This window comes from Seriola lalandi, unplaced genomic scaffold (genome assembly GCF_002814215.2).
Source record: "Seriola lalandi dorsalis isolate HSWRI2012SDOR001 ecotype SW California unplaced genomic scaffold, Sedor1 jcf7180002054519, whole genome shotgun sequence".
NCBI classification, from domain to species: Eukaryota; Metazoa; Chordata; class Actinopteri; order Carangiformes; family Carangidae; genus Seriola; species Seriola lalandi.
In genome coordinates, this window is record NW_019525072.1 from 3,201,177 (window position 1) to 3,224,434 (window position 23,258).

Consider the following 23,258-nt stretch of genomic DNA (forward strand, 5'->3'; position numbering starts at 1 on the left):
AGCCCCGATACAGAGTGACGCACTGATATTATTCCTGCAACACATTTTATTGTACAAGAAACTGTGACCTTGTATAGTAATATGTGTGCATCATAAAAATGAGTATCACTGAAAAAAAAATGAGTACCAGTTTTGAAATATCTCTTCATTATTATTTGTAACAACAACATTGCATCTCCAGTCAAGTCAAACAGATATAAAAACATGAATGAAAATATGAAATGTTGTGTCAAACAGAAAAAGTTGAATAAAATAAAAATAAATAAAAATACAAAGATCAAAATAAAAAATACTAAAATAGAAGTAAGTAGAAAAATAGATATATAATATTTACCATGTTAGCATGCTCATAATCTTTAAGTGAGTACAGTTGAGGCTGATGGGGATGTCATTCATTGTCCAGGTTTGTGATCATAAAAGTGTTGGTGGTGGATCACAAAAGTTATTACTATTCATTAGCAAATGATCTTGTCTGAGGCCCAAAATTCACTTGTTTGCTTGAGTTACTTGTATGTTTTCATGTGAGTTCGATTTGTTTGGTCTTTGAACTAAAAGACATAGAAGTTGGGAGGTGACCATGCTGGGAATTAACATAATCAGGATGAAAGCATTTAAAAACATTCTCCATTGTTTTGTATTGACCAGTCAAACATCTTTTTATTTCCAAAATGGATCATAACCAAAGTAGAAGATACCAAATCACTGGGGTTTCACATGCACCTGCAGTTAAATAAAAAAAACATGAAATTTTCTCTGTGGTTCCATGGGTGACAAAACAGAGAGGAATGGTTCTGATAGGATGAATAATAATCAGTGTGTGATGTAGAAACCAGTTCAATTGGATGAAAAACCACAATAGATCCCTCTCACGCTCTTACTCATCATGAGGGAAGATCCAGCTGTCCACGGGTTGGTTCAGTGGGTGGCGTCAGCCCTGAAAAAATGCATTCAGGTATTCATCAATCACTGAGGCAGGGGCAGTAAATACTGCACTTCTTATCCCTGGGTGATAGAGCAAAGGGACAACTGAAGACTAGAAATGCTTAAGCACAAGAAGAGGCCTGATCTGACCCTCTAGTCAAGGTCCAACACACAAGTGTATCTTTCAAAGTGATATAAGATGCAGGGAGTGTTTCTGTTGTTATGCACAAAAAGACAATGAAATGTTGTTATCTCCACCGAGATGAATTTAGAAAACAGTGACGTTACCAGGAATGTGTGGCTGTTTCAGCCCAAGGCAAGACAAGTGCTGACACACCTTCCCAGCTCCTGTGGAATGTAGCGAGGGAAAGACAGTCACACTGACTAATAAGGGGAGGGAGGAAGTCAGACCTGCAAACACAAGGAGCAGAATGAATATGAGACCTAATATAACCTGGTGAACAAAGGGTTTGACAAAAGTATGTGTGGGAGGAAAAGAGTAAAATGGGCGTGGAAGTTTCATACAGTTTCACTCCTAGTTCTCAAACCCTGTCATTCAACAACTTATACTGCACTGGGACTTTCACAGGAACAGGTCGACAGTGACAGGGCTGGTGTGTGACAGGAAAAAGCTTCATGTGGCAGGTGTCTCCTTAAAATGGATTACTGTTAAGGAGACAAGAAGAAAATACACCTGCCTTCCTTCTCACTGGGACTGTAATATACTCTGAGTAACACACCGGACAAACCAAGGAGTTTCACTAAAGGAGTGTATTAAGACTGAGGAGTGGATTCAAAACAGTGACTCTAAAATTTGATCAGGTTTGTTCTTTAAAGTAATAATTGAGCCCTTAAATCAGGTTTAATTATGTATAAACTGTAATATCTGCTCAATTTGATATTCACATTGTTATATCATGTTTTACTTTCCCTTTTGTTTTAGATCTTTAAGATTGTGTTTTCAGTTGTGTGTATGTACAGAACAGAAACTTTCCTAGTCAGTCAGCTCTCTCTGCTAGTTTCTCTCTACAATGATTCACAGGCCTGTGTAACATTCTGCTGTTCCCTCAGTCCAGCTCTCTGCTCATGCCGATAGATATGCAGGGTATGCCGGCATGTGCTTTGATCAAATCAGAGATTAGATAAATCACATTTTATGTTTTCACTTCTCCATGACAACTCTCAGTCAACCACGAGGTTTGTGGGTTTTTTAAAGTGCAATCCTACAAGTTTTTCTGGCTTTTTGTTTTTGTAAGGTTAACAGGGAAACACTTTGACCTGTGCCCCATGTTATGCCATTCACAGGGTACTTTCTGTTTTTTCATGTTGGAAATACCCAATTCCTGGAGACATTGCTACACTCACTAAAGACAACGAACTATGTCTAGATACTTTGAAGGACATGTTTAGAAATCTTTCTTTTAAATTCTTTAAGCTGACGTTTTCTTGCACAGTGCTGTATACAACGACCAAAAGCTAAACACAGGTCACACATCTTTCATCTTTCTGTTTCTTTCTTCACAAATCAAAGCAGCAGCACTCACCATGTGGGGAGCCAGTAAAAGGAAATAATAGCATTTTTCACAAGAATAAGATTAGAGATCATTTTCAAACCACTGATACTCCCTTAAGGTCGCGTTGGCACCTAGATTATGCTTGAATGGATCCAGGTGTGTTCCCATAGTGGGTCCAAGAAACAAAGGGTGCCTGGGCAGTGCTTTGACAGAGCGACATCAGTCGTACACAGCAGTACTCAGGTTTGATAAGACTCCGTCACTGTGACGTTGAATGGAGGTGATGTCAGTAATTTTCAGCATGTGAGCAGGAGCATAAATAGAACACAATAGATCAAACACAATCCAAGTCAAGAGAGAGAAGTCAATGAGACACAAAACATCCTTGAGATCTCCTGACCCATGAAGTCTGAACTGTATTCTGAAAAGACCTGGAATACTAAATTGATTTTAAGTGTAATTAAGTAAATATTTACCTAAGCAGGGTTTGTCCTCAGATAAGAAGTGAAACCAGCTCCTATGAAGTCCATTTGTCATGGAAAAAAAAAACAATATATCAAGTATGAACAAAGTTGAAACTGTACAGTGGCAACGCAGACAAAACAAAAACCTGTTGTGTAAAACTCTTTTGCACATTAAAAGAGAGATTACAGAGATTAAAGTCTTAAACATGTTATGTTTTGCAGATATGTCTAACCCACCTCACACGACTGTTACAAAGGGTGAAGCATTGCCACTGACCACCACAGCAGGGTCAGGTGACACCTGCATTCAAATAGCCAGCAGCCTTGGACAGCATCCTCCGTTCTGCAGGGATGACAAGTACCACAGGAAACTGGCAATCGGCAGCATCATCTGCGGGATCACTTGCATCGGAATCACAGCTCTGATAAATTCAGTCAAGGTATTTGCCAAAAAATAAAGCTGCACATTCCAAAGTCGAGCTGTCGCCTCTAAACTTGTTTAATCAAGACAAGACAAAATAGTTTCTGTTGGTGAATTCAGTGTTATCTAGTAATGATGAATAATGAAGCTGCTACCTCACAGTATCTGTATATTACATCTGTTCGGGGCTCTCAGAGACCCCAGCTGTAAAACAGCTGGTTTAAAACAATGAATTTGCATGTTTTTTATCTGTCATTGGTGTTGACAGCCCTTTTTACAGAGCACTTTTTTATTTTCTTTCTACCTAAATGGAATGTGCAAACCTCAGGAAAGGTATTTTTCTATATATTTGGCAGTAATAAGATCAGAAAAAAAGAATATTTAAAGGGAGAAACAGTTGAGTCTGCAGTTATTTTCTACATACACAGCAGTGTGGTCCGGAGCACTCAACAGCAAGGAGGTCAAAGTAATCACAGAACTAGACTAAATAACAATCTAGATTATTGCTTATTGTCAGTGGTATGAGTTCAGTTATGAATTCATGTATTTCTTTTCCTGATTTGACCCTTAATTCTTTGCTTCAACAGGCTGAGACAGCAACAGATCCAGAGTCAATGACCAAGTTTTCACAACGTGCAAGAAAATTTGGCATCATCTCTATTGTGGTGTGGGTTTCCCTTCTGGCCTTAATCCCCGTGCTGATGGCACTGTTCTCATATCTTGCCACTCTGAAAAACTGATCAACTTTGATAAACCTCTGCAGAAAGCAGCTAACGAAGTGGCTCCTCAGATTTTGGATGTTTATGGAGACAGACTGTGGACAGTACAAAGCTGCTTATCAATGACTAAAAACCCATGAAGATATGAAGAAACTGGTAGTTACATGAAACAATGCTTTGGCTTTTCCTGTGCTGCTTTCTCAGTTTACACTTTTCTATTTCTTCTTAAGCATTAACATTTTTTTATACAAAGAACCACTCAAAAAAATAGTATTAAAAGTCTTAACTTTTACATGTTTTCTTATACGCTGTAATATTTATTTAACAATATATAAACATATGGACAGTTCTAAATCTAAATGACCATAGAAAATCCAGCATTACCAATAGTTTGAAACATCACACAACATGACACATACACATTATATATTAAGAGCAGATTAGAGCGGTCATTCCCCAGTAATGACCCAATCCTTCGTATTTTTGCACCTTTATTGCCATGACATATTTAACATACAAATTTTTAGATACTTGTTTATACCACAAAAGTTAATAAATTAGTCAATCTGTGAATCTAAAACGTAGCAACCTGTCAGTGAAGGATTGGGTCTGTACTGGGAATGTAATGGCACGGCAGTGATCTTGGCAGTGCTTCATCAGAACATTATGAGATCCTTGTTGTGCCAACATTCTCTTATCAATTACTGAATTGTTACCATATTATCTTTATTAATGTCATGTATCAATTTGTAGCACTTTTATACAAATGTGTAACATAAGCAATTTTTATAATAAAATGACAAAAAACTTTTGTGCTTTGAGTTGCTTGAAACACTTTGACATTCCTCATGAAAAAAAACAAAAGGCAACCTCATTAAAAAATTTGGCAAAAAACAAAAACATACAGACAGTTTATCAAGAAGTTACTTTTGCAATACAAATATAGACACCACAAAATAATCCCAAGAGAACCACAGGTAATAAAAAGACAACCAGCAGTGGAGTCTGGACACTTTCACTCTTGATTAGAAATTGTCTCTTGAGTGCTGCATTGTTTCTATGTTACATTTTGTTCAACAAAAACCTCTTCAGCCATTAAAATTTAACAAAAAAATTGAACAGGATCTGCCCTGAGCTGGACAGAATGATTTACACAGTCCATGCTGTTTGCAGACGCACTTCACTGTACATAAACTTCATAGACAGAAACTTGGTTGTAGTGAACACAAATCTCTTGCTGGCATGTTTTAAAGTTATAATCAGCATTTAGTAAAAAATAGCTGCCTTTATAAATAACTTATGATGATGCTGCAAGGTCACTACCACTTCTCTAATACACAGCTTCCTGTCAAATCATACAGCACATCAGAAATGAGATGTAATCTGAAGAACTTGATACTGTACAAGTGGTTAAATCAAGGACGTCAACTTTTGTTTCAAGACAGGTTCAGCTTTTGCGGACGGAAAATGGCTGACAGGGAAAATGGATGGCAGGACTTTGAGTGCTGGGATGATAAAAAAAACATCTTAATGTATAAATCATTTAACCAATATGTTTATAACAAAACTTCTAGGATGAAATACATTTATGGTGCTATGGTGTAATGTGTATATATGTTCTTCAACTTGCAGGATACAAATGCAACAGACTGAAAATGTAACCATGTCACCATAACATTTATACAATGATTGTGATGACAAAAAAAAGAGCTAGAAGACTCTAATGTGAATCTTCATGTTCATACATTAAAAATAGTTTTATGAACAGCAATGCAGCGTTTTTTTTGTTTTTTTTTAATGACTTAAAGGCAACTGTCAACTGTCTTTCTGATCATGAATCAGCCACAACTTGAGCTGATCGAGCTTGGCACAGAGCAGCGAGTCCACATCCTGCACGCTGAGCGATGGTTCGTCTTTAGCGAAGCCCCCACGTCTCGTCCTGGAGGATGAAACACCAGCCTTTCCGACACCAACAAGCGGCTTCTTGATTTTTCTGGCCTCACCGACCTCCAAGAACTCTAGAAATCGCTTGACGCGTCTCTGACCAAAGCAGGACTCAGAACCATTGCGGCGACTGAGAGGCACCTCGAAGATGGTCTCCAGCCGGCTGAAAGATGTGCAACATGTTCCAGTCAGTTATTACTAAAGATGACCAGATGCCACCTCTTCATTCCCAGTACAGAGCACAGTGACCTAAATATCAGCTGACTGTTCCTTGGTTTTTTTTTTTTGCTCCACTAGCAACAACAGTCTGAGGATGTTGAAGCTGTAGCGATGTCCCGTAAACACACTGTGTACTAAATCTAAGCAGGTTTTGAGTATACAATGTGTTAGGGGTGGGCGATCTGACGATCTCATAACGCGGACGTTCTTACTTTGGCTCATGATCTACTTTTCAGATGAATTGTACAGATCACATCATTAAAAGCTGCTATATTTAGATATTTAATTTCAAAAGTTCAGATTGAGATTGGTTGTGACACAATTTGTAAACAGAAGACAGGATTCTGGGGCCAGTTGCACAAAGCATCTTAAGTTAAGATTTCTTAAATTGAGTCCAACTTAAGATTTCCTTAAAGTAAAAACTGTTGCACAAAACACCCTTAAGTCGTTTCCTTAAGGTTTCCTTAAAATGTTGACTTAAGTATTTAAGGTTTTCTCCTTATCTTGGCTTTATACTTGACGAGTCACTTAAAGTCAGTTAAGCCGCTGCACAGAACATGTAGGCAACCAAACAAAGGAAAAGAACTTAAAGTATCTCTGATTGTATCTTAACCGCAGCATGGGTGAGTTTATGGTGATAAATGAGGAGAATAGACATATCCCCACAAGAGTTTTCCACGATCTGAAGAAAGTGATGGATGCCCTCAACGACGAGGAATTGATCTTGCTCTATAGACTTGATTGGCAGTCAATTTATGATTTGTCCGACCGTCTGGAGCTGGATCATTCCACTTTCCTCAGCTGTACTCTTCCAGCTCCTTTGCAGTTAATGATTGCTCTGTGGTTTTATGCTACAGGATTTTTCCAGTCGATTATTGGTAAAGTATTTCATGCCCATCTATCAATTGTGTGCAGTGTCATTCACCGAGTGTCAAACTTGTGCAACTGGCCCCCTGGGCAAAGAGTAGTGGCAAGCAAGAAACATCCGAAAGAAGGGTCAAAGACTTCAGAATAAAATCAGATTGGAAACAGGATGCAGATTGTGATTCTGATTCTGATCATGGATTGCCATTCTACCCAAAAAGACTGTCAAATGATCATTTGGCCAGATAGCCCACCCTTATAGTGTGGGCACACTGGAATAAAATGAAGTACACCCAAACTGTGTATCTGTATGAGTGGGGTCAGGTCATTCCTGTGAAAAACACATGGGTTCTGAAATTTCCCTGCGTAAATAAATGTTTAAAAAAAGAACCGTATACCATTAGTGTGTAGTTTGGAATTGGGACACAGCATTTGTCTCCCTTTTTCATCCATCCATCAGTTTAATTTGGGGGCTGCCAGTGTAGATAAAGTTTAAACAGTAACCTGCACCCGAGCCCTTTATGTGGATACATTTTGTCTGCCATCTCCTACATTTGCATATTGAGTAATTAAGCTTAGGTTTACTTATATTTATCACATGTCTGATTCATTATTTTTAAAGGCAACAAATGGCTCCACTTGTTGAAGATTTAATTTCATGTCCAGAAACACAGTACAGGGCCACAGATAAAGTTAGTTTTACATGCATCTAAATTTTGCACCTGTGTAATGTTGACCTTACCTTTCAGGGGGTTTGCTGAAATTCTTATTGGTGTAAATTTCTTCCAAACTGAAGTCCTTCTTTTTCAGCCTGTAGTGAAACATAACAAGAGGAGAACGTTATAATCAGTCTGAATATTGATCAGACAGTGTTAAAAGGACAACAGTATTGATCAATCCAGAAGAATTGGTTGTACTTTCATATGCTTATCTAATATGCAGCAGAAGAGTAACTTCTTCATGAGTGTTACATGGTTTGTTTTACTTCATATGATCAAACATCCAAAGCACAAGAGGCTGCAGCTATAAAGACCTTATTAACCTCTGCACACTTTGAATTTGAGCCAGTGGTTGGGTATCAGCCTCAGATTTCCTGTCAATTTGCTGTGTGTGAATTATGACACAAAGGAATTATGATGGTTTATCGAACATCAACAGACTTCTACTTTATTTGTTCACTTGTTAATTTTTTTTTTTTATGTCAACAATGAGGCCCTCAACCCTTCTGCGGGCAGAAATGCAACATTAATTGTAGTGCAAACAGAGATGTTGGAGCAACTAAGATGAGTATGAGCTTCCTGACAGCTATCATGGCTGTAACAAAGACAAATTTAAGTGAGACATTGAGTTCGTCTTTCATCTTGCCTTTAAGAATAATGAGAATACGCAAATGTAAAGTTGAAATCCCAGAACAGAGTAGACCTAAATACGATTATTTTGTCCCACTCATTGTGTTCTAAAGTTAAAGAATGAACTCTAATGCTTACTATTATGTCCAGTATATGGAGAACATACCTGATGGGTTTGGGCAGGCCCATGGGTGTCAGGTTGGTCTGAGGTTTGGGTAAAGTTTTCCGAATTCTGATGGATGACACCTTCCCTCGTTCCTCATTCTTCTGCACTACCTGTGATGAAGAACAAGAAAATTAAAAGCTGCTGATAAATAATGGGAATAAATCAGTTTTTAAGGAGGCTGAATAATTTTCAGTAAATTATTGTGAATTTTCACCCTGCAGAAGCCTCTGTTGCAAACTGTTGTTCAACAACATAATATGATGCGTTACAAAAGAGAATATCTTTATGAATCACCTGCTGCCTGCGTCAGGACAAAGATGTGTGAACTAATATTAAGATACAAATGGTTCCTTTTCTGAGAAAAATGAATGAATGTTGATATAAATATGATTTTAGATGAGAAAATGCAGATTATTGAGAAATTGTTATGTGTCGATGTAATTATACTTACACATGATCAAATACAAATATAAAATACAATAAAAATAAAATAAAGGTTTGTGTGCTAAAAATAAGAACCAATCCAGATTTTGAGATACTGCGAGGAAAAGGAAAAATTTTCAATTAAATGATTAAATGCAGAACTCACTTTGCTGAAAATTGTTTATAGGGTTTTTAAAAGATTTTAAAACAGGTTTCATTTTCTTAGGTTTATGATTATCACATAAGTCTCTATTGGGTAGAACCTCACCATACATGCACCAGCATCACTTGTACTCTGTTAAACTTTAGATGTTACAGTGAATGTGGTCAGTGATGAAAGTGTGAAAACACTGTAATTAATGATCACGGTTTCAACTCTACTCAAGATAAATCAATCTTCAAACTGCGTTCAAAGAAACAAATTAGCTGGATTAGAATGAACAGGTGTATTTTAGCCTAAATACAGCCTGTTAGCCTGGATTAGTTAAACCACATTTGAAGAACAGGACCCAGAAATCAACAAGGATGCAATATAAAGATTATACACAATCACAACATATTGCCACAACGTTAGTATGAGAAGTTATTACACTTATGTAAAATAATGTATACCTTGATTTCAGAATCAGACAGAGCCTTCTCCTCTCTCAGTGCAACATCTTCATACTCCTGACTGGATGAGCTTGTGTCTTCACCATCCTCCTCCTCCTCACTCTGTTGTCTTCTCTCAATCTCACACTCCAAGGGATTCCCACTGCAAATAAACCAAGATTTATTTTGAGCACACTTCTGACACATCGCGGGCATTTTGAAATATGAAATATCAATTTTACAGATTAAAGAAGTGTGTTACCTGCAACTAGAATCTGAGGTTGCACGAGAGGAGTCACTACTTTGGAGGAATCCTGAAAGGTGCCATATGGAGCTCTTTGGAGGTGTCAAAGAAGAGGAGGAGGTGGGAGAGGAAACATGACTGGAAGTGCTGGGGCTGGCAGCAGCTCCTCTGCTGTCAACTTTCTTGGAAAGAAAAGCCAGGGGGCTTGAAAGGAAACAGGACGCCAGCAATGAGAGGGAAGTGCTGGGAGAAAGTGCAAGACCAGGGGACAAGTGCTGGGTGACATCATAAGGGGCGGATCTTCTGGTTGGGTACACCTCCTTACGAAGACACAGAGGAGCTATCTCCCGCTCCACCTCCACGCTGCAGACTGTGTGTCGACGAGCCCGACGGAGGGATTTGTGGGCAGGAGGGACAAAATGAGTATGCGAAGGCTTGTGCTGGTGTGATGTGCGAGTCCTGCTGTGGTGTGGAGAAGGCAGCAGAGAAGTCCAGGGTGTGTCATGGGAGCCCAGATAGGGGATCTCTGGGCATGAGTAGCTGCGCAAGAGGCGCCTTGAAAAACCATTTTCTGTTGAGCGAGTACTTACTGTAGCCAGATCTGCATCTTCCATAGTGATTGAGTTTGTCATTTCTTCATCATTATGTGTCCCTCCATGCAGACCTCTGCACCGTCTCCTTTCTTTATCTGCTCTCCTTGGCTTAATGTTAACTGTTCTTGTGCTAGCCCTTAGCCGAGAGAGACTGACGCTGCTGTGATTACCTGCTTCGGGGTCAGTGGGAAATACCTCACCTGCCACAGGAATATTACTCTTTTGTTCTTCATGTTCGACCTGCTTATTTAATTGTACATAACACTCTAAAAGACGTAGGGGAGGTGAATGAGCAGGTGGGTGATTGCTTTCAAAAGGTATTATTTCAAAATATACAGGGTCCATTGAGATTTTACCTTTGCCTTCTTTAGACCGGTTTTCTTTGGTTATCAAATGAAGGTTATTGATACAGTGCTTTGTCTCCTGAGTCGCGCCTGAGTCAGAAGATCTAACAGCACCTCTACAACCCTTTTTGGATCTCTTGGATGGCTGGTTCAGTTCTGATTTCAAGTTCTCCCCTCTCTGAACAGACGGAGCTATGTTCAAATCGGTGGGTGTGGGTTCTAATGGCTTCATCGATAGAACTGATGTGGTAGAAACGAGAGAGCTGTCCGAGTCCGTCAAAGAACTCGCACGGTCTGTCAATTTCCGTTTTAATGGTTTCTTGTTTATATTCCTGCACTTGATTGTGCTGTGGAGCTGCTTTATATCAGGACGGACAAGAGCTTCTGACAACGGCTGCTGCTGGGCTGGTTTTTTGGTCGAACTGTATGCCACGGTGTTTTCCAGATCCATACTGTCAATGTTTACATCAGGTTTACCAAGACCTGTTCTTGCTTTAAGTCTTTTGCATGAACCACTAGGCTTTGTCTTGCTGCTGCTCTTTTGGTTGTTCTCTGTCACACCGCTGCTTTTATCCAGTGAGCAAATCAACATGGCATCAGGGGAACTTTCAGTCTGTGTGTTTAACACTTCTGGAAATATTTCTTGTCCACTTTTTCCTTTTCTATTTGTTCTTGTTGAAACGGGCTGTTTTTTTCTAGGAGGCTTCAGCGTTTCTTCAATGTCTACATCATTTGTTGACACAACTTCCTTTCTTTGTGGTCTTAGCCCACTATCTGAAGCCACGTTTAATAACTCTTTGTTTTGTGTATCCTCTGTGGATATATTTCCTGTCAGTTTTTTCCTCTTTGCCAATTCTTGGGAATGACAGGACAGTTTCATCCCCCTCCTTGATCTCCCAAGACCTGCTGCTGAAGAAGTGTCAGGGTTTAGCTGCCCCAGCTGCTGAGAAGTGGGCTTCAGTGTCCTCCCAGTAGCACTGTTCTGGAGGCTTTGTCTCACCAAGCTGCTTTCATTTTTCTTGCCATCATCATCATCATCATAATCATCATCATCATCATCATCATCACCACCACCACCACCACCATTAGGCTGAAGACAGTCTGTGTAACAGACTGAAGACAACGACTTAGTTTTGCCAGCATCACTTGACTTGGCTTTGTTTGATTTGCCTGAGTTCCTCTGAGAAAACTGCTCCTCACTGATCTCTGGGTCAGACTCTTCCTTTTTCACTTCAGATATAAGAGGCTTAGAAATAACTTTCTTTAATTTTGATCTATTTCCTGTACGTTTTCTTGGCAGTGTTGTCAGACGGACAGTCTGCTTGCCTTGCTCCTCCACTGCACTGGGACTCTTCAACTTGAAATCATGTGAGGCACTTAAATTGTGATAGGGCTGTAACAGTATAGAGGACCTCATAACTGACCCAAAAGAGCTTGAAACTTGTTTAGGGACGATACTGCGTGAGGGACTGTCTTGCAAAGGCACAGAATCAGGTGAGTTTTTTTCCCTCTGAGTTATTCCACATTCATCTGTCTGTTCAGAGCTGTGTGTTGACTCCATGTCAAACACAAGTTTTTTAGAATATTTAAGAACATCAGTATTTGAGTCTTGTGCACGTTCTACATCACTAATCCTCTGCTTATTATCTTCAGCCTTTTGATCCCCATTCTCAATCTGTGAGCTTCTAACTGGCTGAAACATATTGTTTGGTTCAACATCAGATTTTCCATCGGCCTGTGGCTCACACTCTGTGACTTTGTCTGGATAGTCCATGGACGGTGGAGGACTAGTAGCTCTGAAGAGTTTAACAGGACTCATGACAATCTCTGTGAAGCTGGCCATCTTCGACTTGAATGACTGACACAACGGGCCAATCACCCATCCCAGGACAGATGCATTTTCAACAGCATGTCCAACAGCCAAGCCCCCGCATCCATCCATGTCAGAATTAGTGGTGTCAAGATTCTGTGTGGTACTGTCAGCCACCTGCTCCACTACATCTTCTGCAGCAGATACGTCTGGTTTTTGGCAGGGGTTTTTCTGGTCCTTTTGCCTATAATAAAAGCAGAAAAGGGAAATTAGACTTTCAAGCACATATTTCAAGGCAGAAACACTGTGATTATGTCAAATAAATACAATTACATATACATTTCTCATGAAGGCATTGATATACTGATACAAGATCTTGTATCTGGCATCTTAACACTCACTGGTTCCCTGTTCATGGAAACCATAGAAAATATCTGTGCCCCCCTTTCCACTTGGTATTGTAGGTCATATGGAAAACTATTCAAACCATGCCTACACCACAGACTCCACGGCTGCTCATAGTCATGACTGCACTTTAAATACAGTTTCCTATTCACTGTTATTACAAATGATAAAAAGAATGATTCTGTGAGCACCTTTTCCACATAAATAAAAGAAAATAAACACTTCCATATTGACTAAATGATTAGCTGTCACACACTTACTTATTTTGGCACTCTCCTGAAAAGCTAAATTCAAGTCCATCCTGCAAAGTAAACACAAACATTTTACAGTTGTTATAAGGAACGTTAGCAGTGTTTGGTAAAAGTATTGATATCACCTGGGCTGCTGATCCAACCAACAAGAAAACACAGCATTATCTTTTCATTTTCCAAGCTTCTTTTACGAAATTTAAACAAAGCTGTACACATTAATGATTAGTGTGAATTTGTACACAGAACTCTCCCATTTTTGTCAATTTAACTATTTCCACATGGGATATGTAATCCCTCCAGTGAGTGTGGGTCTACCCTGCAGTCTCCTCCCAGTTGGACATGCCTGGAATATCTCCATAGGAAGGCACCCAGGGGACATCCTTATCAGATGCTCGAACCACCTCAGCTGGCTCCTTTCGATGTGAAGGAGCAGCAACTCTACTCCGAGCTCCCTCTGGATGTCCGAGCTCCTCACCCTATCTCTAAGGCTGAGCCCAGCCACCCTATCAATAAAACCCATTTCAGCTGCTTGCTTCCACAATTTGAGTTTTTAAAAACATTTATTTTTCAAAAGATTTGGTCAAATAATGAGGGAGTTTTAGAAAACCTCTATTCAAATGAGTGGTCCTCAGTTTGGTAATCATTACAGCCATTTTACTTGATTAATGAGTGATTTGTGAAGCTTCTGAAACACTGGTACTAGTTCCCCTCAACAATTCTGCCCGACAAGGAAAGAGCACACAATGAATATACATTACATTCTCTAATATTTGCAGTCTGTGCATTAGTGGGTCACATTAAGTCACTCGATTACTTTTTCTGTCAGATGCAGCAGACCGTGAAGGAGGATTAAATCACTCAATTAACCCTCACACCCCGTTCACTGTACTGATCTCCAATGTTGCCATACATAACCCAACAGTACAGCTGCTGCACCAACAGATTAGACATTGACAGCTTTACTACATGAAAAACACCATCAAGGGCATGCAGACAGACTGTAAGGAGATTTAGAGGCCAACAGAGACATGGAGGGTTGAGTGAGAGAACGTCTAGAGCAAGGAAAGGTAAAACTGACCTTGTTTTGTTTCTCATGTACATGAGTGCTTTCAACTCTCGGCTGCTTGGACTGTGACACTTGCACCTAAAAAAATCAGAGACATGCACAGGCGCTGCATGAGCATTGACCCATTTCAGTCAAGTCAAGAAATTGTGAATAAGATTTTTGAAGTTAAATTTTTACCATGCTTCCACTTTCTCCTTGTCTCTTGGTGGGGGACGGATTGTGTCTGGATGGTTTCTGAGGCGCCCTGCTGTATGTGTTTCTCTGCTTTTTAGATGTTTGAGCTCTGATCCCTTGAATGCGACCACTTCTTCTGTGCCCAGACAGTCCATCATTTGCACAGCTGTGAAAGTTTCAACAATCAGTTTAGCGGATGTCCAGCATTTTTTGTTTTATGTGCAGGCTGTGCAGTAAGTCTAAGGGATGCACGCTATAGACTACCTCTCCAACAGTGCAATATCAGAAAAAATATGACAATTGATAATATCTATGCCAGTCGGCTGGGGCCTTTGCTGTGTGGAGTTTGCATGTTCTCCCCGTGTCTGCATGGGTTCTCTACGGGTACTCCGGCTTCCTCCCACAGACCAAAGACATGCAGGTTAGGTTGATTTGTGTGAATGTGACTGTGATTGGTTGTTTGTTTCTGTATGTCAGCCCTGTGATAGACTGGTGACCTGTCCAGGGCGGACCCTGCCCTCACCCAATGTCAGCTGGGATTGGTTCCACCCCCCCCATATTTCATTTCTAAAGTGTGTTGAGACTCAAAGATAACAAAACAGTTGCGTCGATGCAGCAAACCTGTGTAGGCCTAAAATTGGTCATGAATCGTTAAGGGAATTGATAAAGAATTGGACTGATAAGCAGAATTGATAATGACATTCGGATCAATAAAATCTTATCAATCCCCATCTCTAGTTCCAAAACCAGTGTTTTGCATACATCTAAATCTGCACCACAGCACGCATAGCAGTACACCAGAAAAACACAAAAGGATCAAAGAAGACACATAAAGATATTGCTATGAAATACATTTTCCTAATATCTCTACTGTATCTCCACTTGATGTGGAAATTCCTCAGATATTGGCAAAAATTCAATGGCATGTCTCCAAGTCCTAACCCCATCAGTGCAAAAAAAGAAAGAAAGAGGACAAAAAGCAAGGCGGGGAAAATACACCAACAGCAAAACAAACCAAAAGGTGCTGGGACAACTATACCTGGGAGTGATGGAGGAAAAGGGGAGGAGAGGTGCACTACAGAAAGGGTTTGGGGGAATAGCATCTTCATCCATTGGACAAACTATCTGAGGGAGCGAGTCAGAGGGATAAGTCAACATCCCCTTGCTCTCTCTCTCTCTGCCTCCTTGTGTGGCCTTCTCTGTAAATAACAACAATGGAAAAAAAAAAACATGCAGGGTTTCATATCAATATGAAAGCAATTTAAAATAGGTCTTAAAAGTAAAGCTTCACTTACTTTTATAATCTCCGGGATGGAGGTTTATTCTGAAATGAAGAACAGTAACAGGATTTTTTCTTTATACTTTATTTTTCATATTTGAACATTCACATGTAAAACAACTGGAGCTTCAAATAATAAATATTTTCATTTTTGTTTGAAATCTTGATTATTTTCTTGATTAATAAGTTTTTATATAAAATATTTTTAAAAAATGGTGAAATGTGGCCATCACAATTTTTTTAAACCCAATGAGACATCTCCAAATATCTTGTTTTGTCCAGCCAACGGTTCGAAATTAAATGTTATGTGACTAAAGCTGGAAAAAATCGAAGAGACTATTCTAAGTACGATTAAAATAATCACTTAGTGGATTATACAACAGTTAAGCGGTATTTCTGGGGAATTTGACTTAGATTGGATATAGATATACATACATGCACAGTCAATCTGGTGAAGTTTAAAGTCTTTCATAGTTAATAAAAGGTTTCCTTATCTTGTAAAAAAGAGTTACCTCCTGTTTGCAACCCAATATTTAATTGACGCTATTAGTATGAAATGGAATTAATTAAACTTAAGTGTGGCCGATATTATTGGATGGATTGGATAGTATGATGCTTTAATCACGGTCCTCTAGAGTGAAACCGTAATATAAACCGATATACGCCCTTACGATCAATATCAATAATAATTCAGTTAGAGGCAATATCGTAAAACTCACGTTTTGAATTTTATGGGCTCTGTCATTGTCGTTGGCATCAGTTCACCTGCACTATAGTCCATTTGCGTAAAGTTAGCTACAGTCAGTAACTTAAATACGAATTAATTTCAGTTAATGTTTACAATCAAATGGAAGCGGTGGTCTGATCAAAACTGATCGTGGTCTACTTGCTGGAATTGACACTCTCTCATATTCAAACTTTTATAAATGAGCAAACGTAAGTTAACATTAGGTAACGATAATGTATATTGGACAGTGGCTATCATAAAATTAGCGTGTGTTGTATATTTTATTTAGCTAGCAGAGCTTTCGTGTAATGCCGTCAACACTGCATGGTTTCGCTAACGCCGATATTCATAGTGTGTAACATACAGTTTCTGTACCAGGTAGTAGCCGTAGCCGGGAGCTGTCATATCTCTGAACATTCAAGCGCTCTTTCGGGGGTAACTGAACATAACCTCAGGTCGTAGTTAAGTCGCATACAGATATTATAGGTGAATCACACTAAACAAACTTACCTGAAACGTTATGATCAACCCGGGGGGTAGTGTTCAAACCTCACCGTAAACAAGACATGTCCGACGGCGCCCTACAGCGACTCTCAGATGTATCCGTTTTTACAAATCCAACAACTAGACGGACGGACCATCCAATCACAGCACGAGTTCGCTTTCCGCCTGTTGAAATCTAGCCAATTAGAGAAGAATTTAGGTGTCGTAGGGTGAGGTCAGCCAATAGGAGCGCGAAGACAAACGGCTCATAAAAGCTATAGTTTCTTTTATGTCCTCGGTTGACTCAGTCTGTAAAAAGACCTAGATTTTATTAAGTGAAAAAAGTAAGAGTTAAATTCGAGGCTGGGTTACCAACTGGGCACAGCAGGTAACTGCCCAGAGACCCAGATCTCCAGGTTTACTACTACTACTACTACTACTACTACTACTACTACTACTACTACTACTACTACTATAAAATTTGCGTCTACATTATTTGACTTAACAAATTTGTTTCAAATTTGAACCACTGAAGTACAATATCAGCTATCGTCCATACTGTAGACTGTGCTTGTGTCAAAATCCTAACACCTAAACTGTTCGTGCATTGTGGTTGTTTGTTGTAAAATTGGGTTTTATAAAATTGCTTTCATTTTTTATTGAATGTCAAGTAACACCCCCAAAAAACTACTGTAATATTATTTTCATTATGAATAGGTCTGATCATTTTTTTCCTTAATTATCAATTGATAATCTCTGCCAAGGAGGTTTTCACCCAGTCAGTTTTTCAACAGGATTACGCATATAATATTGAACTGATTAGCACCAAACCTAATTGGTGGAGGGATGGAGCATGGGCCAGGGAAGAATCCATTCAATTTTGGGACTGATTTGGATCATTTACTCTCAATTTGATTTTTTTTGTCTCTGAAATCTGATGCATGTTGTTTGACCTTGACCTTGGCAGAGGTGTGCACTCTTTGAGTGCCCTTCTAGTTCAATGTAACATAACAGACTGTAGTGGAAAATGCCTGAGATACCTGAGAATTGCTGAAAAAGTGACTTAAGCAAGTCAATTTAAGTCAAATCAATTATCACAACTTAATTTTCTGTCAATCCATTAATCAATGAATCAATTAATAATTTATGTTCTAGAGTAATGGTTGGTTTCTGGGTGTCTGGCGAAATAATAAAATTGCCACAGTGGGCGTCAATAGGAGCCAACAACACATTTTTGCCCTGGAGCCCCATAGGAGGTTAATGTGGTCATGGTCATATTATAAACAAAAGCATTTTACAACAACACGAACAATTTTATCATTCCATAAGTCTAATGGGATTTTTTTAAAAAAAGGTAGTTTTAATTGTTAGCGTTATAGACTTATCTTGTTTAAAACATAACAATATCCCAAAGCATTTAGTGGTCATCAAATGTCAACAAATATTCACTTATATTTTCTACTAATCTTTTTATTACACATATATAGAATCAAATATTTGACATTCTGCTTGAACAATTATTTAAATGATTCATAAATTATCAAAATAGCTGCCTATTTTTCTTTGATCAAATAATCTCTGAATTGTACTGCCATTTATCAGCATCTTGTGTTATGTCTGACCACTTTTATAAATGAAACATGTCCAGATTGTATTATGTATGTTGATCTTATATTCAAAGAATACTTTTAAAGAGTATACATTGGAAATGGCTCAATATTTTATAACATAATAATGTATATTCTTAAAATCCTGGGAGGTAACACTGATGTATCAGTCACTACATGCAAAGTACAGTAGTTATAATCTAATAACTACCAGTGGTATGTAACTTTGAATACCTGAAGATGTAAGAAATGTGATCCTAACCATCTGCACATTCTACTCTACTGAAAACATACTGCAAAAGGTGGCTGAATAGGCAGGTTAATATAGTAGTATCTTTCCCTCTTACCAATGTAAGTACCCAAGTGTAAAATACTCAGACAATTCTAATAATTCTATCAAATATCACTGTGACAGTGACTGCCTGATCAAATGGCCGTATAAACTTCACTACATTATTAGAATGAAATCAATGTGCCTTGAAATGAACCTCAGAAAAAAAACCAAAATGGTTGATAGCAACACCACATACATGAGTCATTTATTTAAAAACAATGTACAGAAAACAAAGCCCCTGTTAAAACGACAGATCTGTCATCCAAATTGATTGTGATGGATGAGGTGGTTTGATGCTGGACACAAATCATGTATAAAGCTCAAAGTCTAGTCTCTTGGAGTTGTAGAACTGAGATCCCTCCTGGTCCACCCTCCTGCAGTAAACACCAGTGCTGAAGTAGCCTTCATCCACCCAATCCTGGAAAACAGACAAGAAGATTAAAGCCCACCTGGTCAGACTGAGATTAAAGGTAGAACCTGCCTGCAATACAATAATCTAGTAATCTAAAATAACGGGATTTACGAATATGTTTGAAGGCACATTAGTCTGTCTGAGAAAAACAAACAAAATTTATGTAAATGGATATGTAAAGTTGATTTTTAATGTGTACAGATTATAAGGTTTTGCATAAACTTGAGTATACTTTAAAACAGACATATATGCCTGATATGGCGAAAGACATAAAAGCTTTAAGCAACCATCAAATATTTAAGCTTTATAAGAATTTATCCCTTTTGATCTGAGCCCTTGCCAGAATTACATCCTACAATTTTCTTCCTTTTCTTCCTTTCTCATTTATGTTTGCGTTTTATGTTTTCTATCAATCCATTAGCTATACTTATGCTTATCCTCCTGATGGTCGCAGGGGGGCTGGAGCTAATCCCAGTTGACAGTGGGCGAGAGGGAGTGTACACCCTCCACAAGTCGCCAGTCTATCACAGGGCTGACATATAGAGACAAGCCAATTAACCTAACCTGCATGTGTTTGAACTGTGGGGGGGAAACCCACACAGGCACAGAAAGACCCCGGCCAGCCGAGGCCGTGAGAGTGCTAATCACTGCATCACTGCGCTGCCCAAGCCAAATTACATACAAATTAATTCCAACAAACATATTCTGTTTTGAAAAAAACAATGCATTCAAACTTAACAAGTGTCACAATCAAGTGAATGCAAATATATCAGTACACATATTCAATTAAATTCACCTCATTTTTGTGTGTGCTGTTGTTGAACAGTATTGTAAGACAAGCAAATTCTTCAATTGGTGCATTTGTGCATATGAAATTCAGTAATCATAACATTCCTACTAATTTACCAAATTAACTGGACCTAGTGGTTTTGAGACATAAACCCATACTTGTTTCTATTGATTCAGTGGCTTTGGTGCCCCATCCCCCAAACCTCTCCCAACAACAGCCTGAAGCTGATGGAACTAACTCTGAAGTTTGCTCTGATCAATTTGCTCACAAAACCAGAAAATCAACTCAAAAAACAATGAAGTCATAGGACTGATTCCAATGCCTACTGTCTATTGTTCTTTTTGCATAAGTCAGTGCCACAGGGTTTCTTGTCCATTGGTCCAATGTGTCACCTACATGTATAACAGTAGTGTAATAAAAACAACATGCAATATTGAATGTAGTTTTGTTTTAGTGTCTTTGCTTGATGAGTGACTTAATAAAACTGTTTTCCACAAAGGAATGATACACTCCAGTTTTTCCTTTCTTTTTATCACCTACAAACTCAAGAAACTATTTAAATTGATGAAACAGAGTACCTGCATCTGCTGACTGGTGAAGGGGCCATAGATTTCTGAATTATCCTCATTTTCCCATTTGTACTGCCACATCACTTCATCACTCACTGAGGAAAGAAAAATTTGGATTAAAAAAAATCAAAACTATATATGATATTGAAGAGAATCATACAGAAGTAACACAAAGAAACCTCTTTTGTTTTCTTCATCCTCTTTATCCTCTGATCGGCCACTATGTGTCTCGTCAAATTTATCTGCAAACATGTCAAGTTCATCTTCTTCATTATCACCAGCACCACTGGACTTCTGCCCCACAGCTGGTTTCTTGCTGCTCATGCGCTTCATTAAGTAGGCCAGTTTTTCATATGTTTGCTGATAGATTTCAAACATCCCAGATCCAACCAGTCTGTCAGCGAGTGCTGTGAGCCTATCAAGCTTTTCTGCATCCCTTTTGGTCTCTTCTGTGGGTTCACTCTCTTCCCTCAGCTTTCCCTTCTTTCGTCCTCCAAGACCTCCTAGTCTGCGGAGCGCTCTGGCAACTGTTTCCCCAGGTAGCAACAGTTCGATCACAGCTTCTGTGAGTTGGTGCTGTGTGTAGGATGCCAGGGGGTCCTCAGCAGGCTCCGTCTCCTCCTCTTCTTCTTCAGTTTCTCGGTCTGCCTGCTTCTCTTCTCTCTGTTTCTCTTCCTCAGCCTCATCCTCATCGCCGGCTCTGCGTGTTCGTTTGGCTCCAAGACCTTTCTTCTTTTGTTTGAAAGGTTGTTCTTTTATTCTCACCTAGAAGAAGTAACTTATATTATTGCATATTGCTAGAAAAGTTTTCAAACATGAAGCAAAAGCACCTAAAATTCCATTACCCAGTCGATGTTGTCAAGCCAGTTGTCTCTAATCTGTTGTTCCTTTTTGATGAAATAGTTTCCCTCTGAGTCAAAGTGTCCTTCCTGCATCTCTTCATCCAGGTTGAAAGGTGTAATAGAAACTCCCTCATCAAAGTCGATTGTTGCTCCCTCTTGCCCTGAAAACAAAATTAGCATGATCTTAGATGACATAATTACTGATACTCCACGTCAAGGCAAAATACAATCTTGATAGACTTGTGACACATATATGAAGCAGTGACGATGTCAAGAACAAATAAATATGCCACAATAAATATATGAAATTGTTGAAAGTTACAGTTCAAATAACCAACAAGACAGACCATCCACATCATCGCTGGCCAGAATATCGTATTTGCTGCTGTTTGTGTCTTCCGGTTCATCCTCTTCATCACTATCAAGGGAATGTTTACCCTTGAACCTGGAGCCTGGACCACTGGCAACCTCACAGCTCTTCACCAGTGAAAGAAAAAATAATATTACATATAATAGCATTTAACTTCTCAAGTAATACAGGGTAAGTGTATTTCTGCCCTTTTAAGTTAAACTCAGGTGCACCCCTTAAACAACATGAAAGAACGGATTGTGCATATGTTCAAAGCATGCAAGTAGAACCTTTGGAGCTATATAATGTTCCTTGATAGTGAAATCAACTGCGACCATTTAATTGTTAAATTACTGTTGCTAGTTACATTTTTGAAGCCCTAACTGACTATCTAGGTAGGTTTATTGGTCAGATGTTACTAGAAGACTGGAGTTTTACTAATGGAAATACATTTGTATGCAAGATCATACCAGAAAAATATATGTATACAGTAAACCAAGAAAAGAAGCTGCCAAACCAGTGTTACAGCAACCTCGCTGTAAAATGTATTTTCTATTTATTGCAAATGGATGTGTACTGCTTGACATATCAAACATACTAACATAATAACTCTTGCGTCTGTGTGTTTATTATTATAACATTACTAAACCACTCTGACACCACAGCAGTGTCTCCTTCCTACACCATAACCTGAACGGGAGAGTGTTACCTTTTTGTTGGGGAGGTCGTCTTCCAGATCCAACTCCCCGATCCCGTCCTCAAATGTTACTTTCCTTTTCGGCATGGTGCTACAGGAGGCAAGACAGCGACTCTTTGATTCTCCTAATGCAACTTAAGGTGAGCTGTAGCATTAGTAAGTACCTTTATTTATGAAACGTTCACAGGGAATATTCTTGTAACGTCACGAGAATGAGCGGTTACACAGGACTTAGCTTTGTTGCTAAAAATGTTAGCCAACAACAGCGCATGCAGAATAACTAAGGCATTCGTCAGAATCCAAAATGTGGATAGAAGTGGGATAACATTTAGTTAATTGATCCAGTCTAACTTTTGCACAACACGAGTGTGAAAATACACAAACCAGGTTATTAAAGTGATTTTTAGCGGTAAAATGTATCAAAACCTGCTGAAATTATTCAGGCGACGTTCGTTTTCGTTTCTTCTTCGCTTGTTTTCCTTCTTCTTCCCCTTTTTTCAAACGTCAATAACAGTTGACACACAACGACGCTTTACCGCCACCACGTGGTGAGGAGTGGGGATAGGATTTCAAGCAGAAACTTAAATCGCTTGAGTAAATTAAATAATAATAATAATAATAATAATAATAATAATAATAACAATAATAATAATAATAATAACAATAACAGTAACAATTAATGTAGCA

General features: G+C 38.9%; 3 protein-coding genes across 4 annotated transcripts; 1 reads left to right on the forward strand and 2 right to left on the reverse strand.

The window, feature by feature from the left end:
• Positions 1-1,386: 1,386 nt before the first annotated feature.
• LOC111660473 (transmembrane protein 265-like) lies at positions 1,387-4,850 on the forward strand. Its single transcript, XM_087175971.1, has 3 exons — positions 1,387-1,743; positions 3,122-3,339; positions 3,908-4,850. Exons 2-3 carry the CDS (start codon positions 3,124-3,126, stop codon positions 4,058-4,060), a joined length of 369 nt encoding a protein of 122 aa, XP_087032097.1. The 5' UTR covers positions 1,387-1,743; positions 3,122-3,123; the 3' UTR covers positions 4,061-4,850.
• Positions 4,327-17,100, reverse strand: prr14 (proline rich 14). Its single transcript, XM_023413762.2, has 11 exons — positions 16,999-17,100; positions 15,778-15,806; positions 15,522-15,681; positions 14,486-14,648; positions 14,321-14,386; positions 13,252-13,292; positions 9,858-12,830; positions 9,617-9,758; positions 8,582-8,691; positions 7,809-7,877; positions 4,327-6,146 (listed from the first exon to the last, which is right to left on the reverse strand). Exons 3-11 carry the CDS (start codon positions 15,638-15,640, stop codon positions 5,855-5,857), a joined length of 3,975 nt encoding a protein of 1,324 aa, XP_023269530.1. The 5' UTR covers positions 15,641-15,681; positions 15,778-15,806; positions 16,999-17,100; the 3' UTR covers positions 4,327-5,854.
• A 1,988-nt stretch (positions 17,101-19,088) lies between these two features.
• On the reverse strand, positions 19,089-23,090 carry cd2bp2 (CD2 (cytoplasmic tail) binding protein 2). Of its 2 annotated transcripts, XM_023413763.2 has the most exons (7): positions 22,998-23,090; positions 22,584-22,662; positions 21,873-22,002; positions 21,529-21,686; positions 20,863-21,448; positions 20,693-20,778; positions 19,089-19,330 (listed from the first exon to the last, which is right to left on the reverse strand). In XM_023413763.2, exons 2-7 carry the CDS (start codon positions 22,656-22,658, stop codon positions 19,220-19,222), a joined length of 1,146 nt encoding a protein of 381 aa, XP_023269531.1. In that variant the 5' UTR covers positions 22,659-22,662; positions 22,998-23,090; the 3' UTR covers positions 19,089-19,219. The 2 variants fall into 2 exon arrangements, with proteins under 2 accessions (XP_023269531.1, XP_023269532.1); XM_023413764.2 differs by having other exon boundaries at positions 22,584-23,031.
• Positions 23,091-23,258: the final 168 nt, after the last annotated feature.

Excerpts from the sequence above, each read along its gene's own strand:
- LOC111660473 (XM_087175971.1), top strand. The coding sequence starts at position 3,124 with ATGTCTAACCCACCTCACACGACTGTTACAAAGGGTGAAGCATTGCCA. Across the intron at positions 3,340-3,907 it reads CTCTGATAAATTCAGTCAAG|GCTGAGACAGCAACAGATCC; the intron begins GTATTTGCCAAA and ends TTGCTTCAACAG.
- prr14 (XM_023413762.2), bottom strand. The coding sequence starts at position 15,640 with ATGTTGACTTATCCCTCTGACTCGCTCCCTCAGATAGTTTGTCCAATG. Across the intron at positions 13,293-14,320 it reads TACATGAGAAACAAAACAAG|GATGGACTTGAATTTAGCTT; the intron begins GTCAGTTTTACC and ends TTTACTTTGCAG. Across the intron at positions 7,878-8,581 it reads GGCCTGCCCAAACCCATCAG|GCTGAAAAAGAAGGACTTCA; the intron begins GTATGTTCTCCA and ends GTTTCACTACAG.
- cd2bp2 (XM_023413763.2), bottom strand. The coding sequence starts at position 22,658 with ATGCCGAAAAGGAAAGTAACATTTGAGGACGGGATCGGGGAGTTGGAT. Across the intron at positions 22,003-22,583 it reads ACGACCTCCCCAACAAAAAG|AGCTGTGAGGTTGCCAGTGG; the intron begins GTAACACTCTCC and ends TCACTGGTGAAG. Across the intron at positions 20,779-20,862 it reads GGATGAAGAAAACAAAAGAG|TGAGTGATGAAGTGATGTGG; the intron begins GTTTCTTTGTGT and ends TTCTTTCCTCAG.